The sequence below is a fragment of the Prunus persica genome, chromosome G2, assembly GCF_000346465.2.
Source record: "Prunus persica cultivar Lovell chromosome G2, Prunus_persica_NCBIv2, whole genome shotgun sequence".
Classification (NCBI taxonomy): domain Eukaryota; kingdom Viridiplantae; phylum Streptophyta; class Magnoliopsida; order Rosales; family Rosaceae; genus Prunus; species Prunus persica.
The window spans coordinates 6,941,572-6,946,999 of record NC_034010.1 but is presented as its reverse complement, the minus strand read 5'-3'; the positions used below and the strand labels follow the sequence as shown (position 1 = coordinate 6,946,999).

The 5,428-nt window shown below is 37.9% G+C and overlaps 1 protein-coding gene across 1 annotated transcript; it reads left to right on the top strand.

Moving 5' to 3' along the window:
• LOC18786981 (60S ribosomal protein L6-1) lies at nucleotides 585–1,184 on the top strand. Its single transcript, XM_007221072.1, has one exon. The coding sequence runs from the start codon at nucleotides 585–587 to the stop codon at nucleotides 1,182–1,184; it is 600 nt and encodes a 199-aa protein (XP_007221134.1).

Sequence of the window (5,428 nt, the reverse complement as noted above, 5' to 3'; positions counted from 1 at the left end):
TTTAGTATTACCAAAGGGTCCATTTTTGTTAGTGGTTAGTAATAGAAAAGTGAATAGATATAGCATATTATATTACCACATTTCAATATTAATATTACATATGTATGTATATGTATATATGAATATATTTGTTCCGGTGGGTTCTTATCATGTTGGTGGAAAGCTAAAAGTGGCAATAAAGCTAAAAGTTGCAGAAACCTCTAGCAATATATATTATGTATATAATATTTGCTACGTATTAGGCGTGCATAATATCAATATTGACATGTCAAAGGATTGTCCTTTCAGGACTTCAATCCATATCATTTGCTACGCAACAGGCGTGCATCATATTGATCACTGCTATACCCATATTCTGTTCTTATGGTACATTAATCTGTGCAGTGTATTATCAATGTATCCAACTTGCAATCTGTAAAATTTGCATTAATAATTCATGGATACATACAAGCCATTCTTTTGGAACGGACTTATACATCTTTAGGATAGCTAAATTGGCCCAGTTGTTTCCAGCACCCGATTGACCGAAAACGAAGTTATCAGGTCAGAAGATCTGGCCATATGGCCCAGATCTGATGCTGTCCATGGTGCTAGGCTCCAGATCCATGAGCACAGCTCGAGGAACATATCGACCAGATCTGGTTCGTGGGGTGGGTAAGTTCTCGAGGTCCAAGATGTCCCGCAAGCGTGGTCTTTGGGCCATCAAGGCCAAAAACGGCGGCGTTTTCCCACGCCATGACGCGAAGCCAGCGGCTGTGACCCAACCCCAGAAGCCGCCCAAGTTCTATCCTGCCGATGACGTCAAGAAGCCGCTTGTCAACAAGCGCAAGGCTAAGCCCACCAAGCTCAGGGCTCTCTCTCTCTCATCAAATCAAAAGATGAGGCCAAAGATTTACCTTTTGGGTGACTCAATCACCAAGGAGTCTTTCGGTGATGGTGGCTGGGGTGCCTCTCTTGCCCATCTTTTCTCTCGCACGGTTGACGTGGGGCTAAGAGGGTACAGTGGCTACAAGTTTTGGACAGGGTCTTTCCGAGCAGTGAAAGAAAAAGATACCCACTGGAAGTTTTTGAAAGAAAAAGATCACTCAGAAAAGCAAGGGCACTCACAAAGGGATCACTCAGAAAAAGCAAGGGCACTCAGGAAAAGATCCAACAGCAAACCCACCGACAGAAAGAAAAAATAAAAAATAAAAAATAAAAAATAAAAAATAAATAAATAAACAAATAAATAAAATAAAATAAAAGGGGATCACTCAGCAATGGCATAAGCGAAAGAATAAGCGATAAGATCTCTGCTCCCTTATCTTCTCTATTATTTCATATTATATTTATCTGCTTTTCTATTACCAACCATTAACAAAAATGGACCCTTGGTAATACTAAACATATTATCAGTGGGAGACCGTTACTAATACTAACACTTTACTTTATGAAATTTACTTTACTGCAAATTTACTTTACCGCACATTTATTTTATTTACTGTATGGTGTATGTTTATTACCCATACAACAGTATTTATTTAAAAGGGTGGTGCGGGTTTATCGCCCACGCCTTTACTTTTATTTAAATGTATGGAGCAGAATTAGTGCCCATACAAGCACCTTTACTTTACCGCACATTTAATTTTATTTAAGGTATGGTGCGGGATTAACGTCCATACAGCAAGCAATTTAATTTATGAAATTAATTTACTGCACATTTACATTTATTTAAAAGGGTGGTGCGGGTTTATCATCCACGCCTTTACTTTTATTCAAATGTATGGTGCGGGTTTATCGTCCATACCAGTAATTTATTTACCAGCAATTTATTTTATGGATTAATTGTGCTGTATGATGAGTTTTTACAGTATGCAGATCAGGACCAGAAGTTCCTTGATCCTTATCATACAATTACATCAGGACTTGAAGATCCTTGATGATGATATTAATATGAGAGCTGGCAGTCTCTCCGGTACTGTATTTGTAAACATGTGATCGGACTTAAGGGTCCTTGATCCCTGACATGTAAATAAGGATCTAGGGTTCCTTAATGATGTAACAGCACCGTATTGGTTCATAGTGCCGTACACATTGATGATAACTGTACTGGCAGATGAATAGATACGTATTCATGACTTGATGAATAGTACTATTCACATGAATAGTGACGTATGCATAAATATGAACCATTTTGGGTAAACCGTCACTATATACAAAAGGGAACCTGCAGTTTCATGGTGCCGTAAACATTGATGATAACTGTACTGGTAAATGAATAGATACGTATTCATGACTTGATGAATAGTACTATTCACATGAATAGTGACGTATGCATAAATATGAACCATTTTGGGTAAACCGTCACTATATAAAAAAGGGAACCTGCAGTTCCTTAAACTCATGGATGAGCAATTAAATGAGATACCAGAAGTTCCTCAAAATATGGACAATTATGTAAGGGCTTGAAGTCCCGAAATATGTACAGAAAATTGTAAAAATGTCCATACCATGAGAATATATGGCTTTGGCCTGAAGTTCAAAATTTAACAGTGTTGAGAACCTGAAGTTCCAACAATTAAATGGACAACCCTTCAGGTATTATTGCAAATTGTGGTATGCCACATATTTCTTTGGCATAAGAAGATGATGAATTTAAAGTTCGATTTTGTTATAATCGACACCTCAAGGAAGAAATATATTTTGTGAATTCCGGTTGTTAAGAATACACCGCGAAATGGATAATATCAATATAAACCTCAAATAATGAATTGAGGCTCCCCACATATTTTGTTATATCTGGGCCGGAAGCCCATGGATCCAAATATATGAGAGATCCTGAACTTGAAGTTGTGGGTATATAGTAGTTAATGCTCTTCACTACTATATTGCGATATTATCATGGCTTTTACTCAATTCACATTTCATGTCCATTTGAAAAGGGCAAATAAATTCTGAGTTTGTGCCCAGGCCAAAAGTTCCGGGCTACCATGCAATTTGGGAGAGACAATGTGGTTATTTGAACCTATAAGGCACAAGGTTCCAAACCGTCATTTTGAAAAGACGTAAAAAACCACAGGTGCAAATTTTAAGAATGTGCGCAATTATTATAACAGGAAAAGAGCAAGTTGAAACGCAGTTGCTCCAATCAAGTTTTGCAAAGGCCATATCTATAGGAGGAAATATGGCTACAGTTTCCAGGATCCCAATATTATCTCAGATCCCCATATTATCTTTTTCTTTCCCAGATTCCAAAACTTCACGTGGCCTCCATTAAATGTTTGTCGGCACTTTCGGCGTTTTCAAAGTTTTATTTTCATCAAAAGCCGATCTTGCTTTACGGATTTCACGGAGCTACTTTTCAAAAGTACCTCGAGAATCTCGCAATTTTTCTATGGTTAATTTGAAATTCACCAGTTCTACCTATTCATCTTATTTGTGTATAAATGTGTTACTAACGAAATTTTCTTTGCAGAAGACATCCAGTTTTCTCCATACCTAGTGATGCGATATCTACTTGTTTTTCTTATCAGTGAGCATTTAAAATGCCCGAGAAGCAAGACTATCTCTGATCATCCATTCAGGAAGCAAGACTATCCCTGATCACGTTTCCGCTACATCAGGAAACTGTGAAGGCGATCTTATGCTCTAATCTCCTGAGGTCCTTCTAGACTAGGAGAACTGAGAGCTTGTTGTTTGCTCCCACCAGCTTCCTTCCTTGATTGCTTACCTTCTCTTGCAATCAATATCACATTATTTTTGCATTATTTCTCTTTTTATAACTCTCTGTTCATAAGGGATTTTATTTCTTTAGAGTGAACATCTGAAGAATGAATCCATGCAGTGATCCTAACTCTGAGAGTTATTTGTTTTTGACAGAAAAAGAATTGTGATTTTTTGCTCTTGCAGGATATAACTAGATCATCAAGCGTTACTGGGCCGATACGAGCTTGAATGATACTTGAGAAAAGTTTCTCCCACCTAAGGATGTAAGAAATACTTGTGTTTTTATGGTCTCTTACTGGACAAAAGCTAGTCCTAAATTTTTCAGGGGGAGATATTCATCAGGGGAAGCATGGTTTTAATAAAGACCTCCATACACTGTACTCTTTTTCCTTCATCCAGGTTTTTATCCCACTGAGTTTTTCCTGGTAAGGTTTTAACGAGGCAGTGTCACTCAAGATTGACTCACAGCAGCAGTGTCAACTACGATATTCAGAAAGCTGATCAACAGTATGACTTAAAGATATTTTGCCAAGCATCAGGGGGAGCGCACTATCAATCAAGATCTTCAAACACTGTACTCTTTTTCCTTCGTCCAGGTTTTTATCCCATTGGGTTTTTCCTGGCAAGGTTTTAACGAGGCAGTGTCGCAGGACCAGAAGTTCCTTGATCCTCATCATATTACATCAGGACTTGAAGATCCTTGATGATGATATTAATATGAGAGCTGGCAGTCTCTCCGGTACTGTATTTGTAAACATGTGATCGGACTTAAGGGTCCTTGATCCCTGACATGTAAATAAGAACCTAGAGTTCCTTAATGATGTAACAGTACCGTATTGGTTCATAGTGCCGTACACATTGATGATAACTGTACTGGCAGATGAATAGATACGTATTCATGACTTGATGAATAGTACTATTCACATGAATAGTGACGTATGCATAAATATGAACCATTTTGGGTAAACCGTCACTATATACAAAAGGGAACTCGAATCCCCATATTATCTTTTTCTTTCCCAGAGTCCAAAACTTCACGTGGCCTCTAATAATGCCTGTCGGCACTTTCGGCGTTTTCAAGTATTATTTTCAAAGCCAATCTTGCTTTACGGATTTCACGGAGCTACTTTTTCAAAAGCATCCCGAGAATCTCGCAATTTTCCTATGGTTAATTTGAAATTCACCGGTTCTACCTATTCATTGTATTTGTGTATAAATGTGTTACTAACGAAATTTTCTTGGCAGAGGACATCCAGTTTACTCCATACCTAGTGATGCGATATCTACTTGTTTTTCTTATCAGTAAGCACTCAATATGCCCGAGAAGCAAGACTATCTCTGATCATCCATTCAGGAAGCAAGACTATCCCTGATCATGTTTCCGCTACATCAGGAAACTGTGAAGGCGACCTTATGCTCCAATCTCCTGAGGTCTTTCTAGACTAGGAGAAATGAGAGCTTGTTGTTTGCTCCCACCAGCTTCCTTCCTTGATTGGTTACCTTACCTTGAAATCAATATCACATTATTTTTGCATTTTTTCTCTTTTTATAACTCTCTGTTCATAAGAGATTTTATTTCTTTAGAATGAACATCTGAAGAATGAATCCATGCAGTGATCCTAACTCTGAGAGTTATTTGTTTTTGACAGAGAAAAGAATTGTGATTTTTGCTCTTGCAGGATATAACAAGATCATCAAGCGATACTTTATATTTACTGGGCCG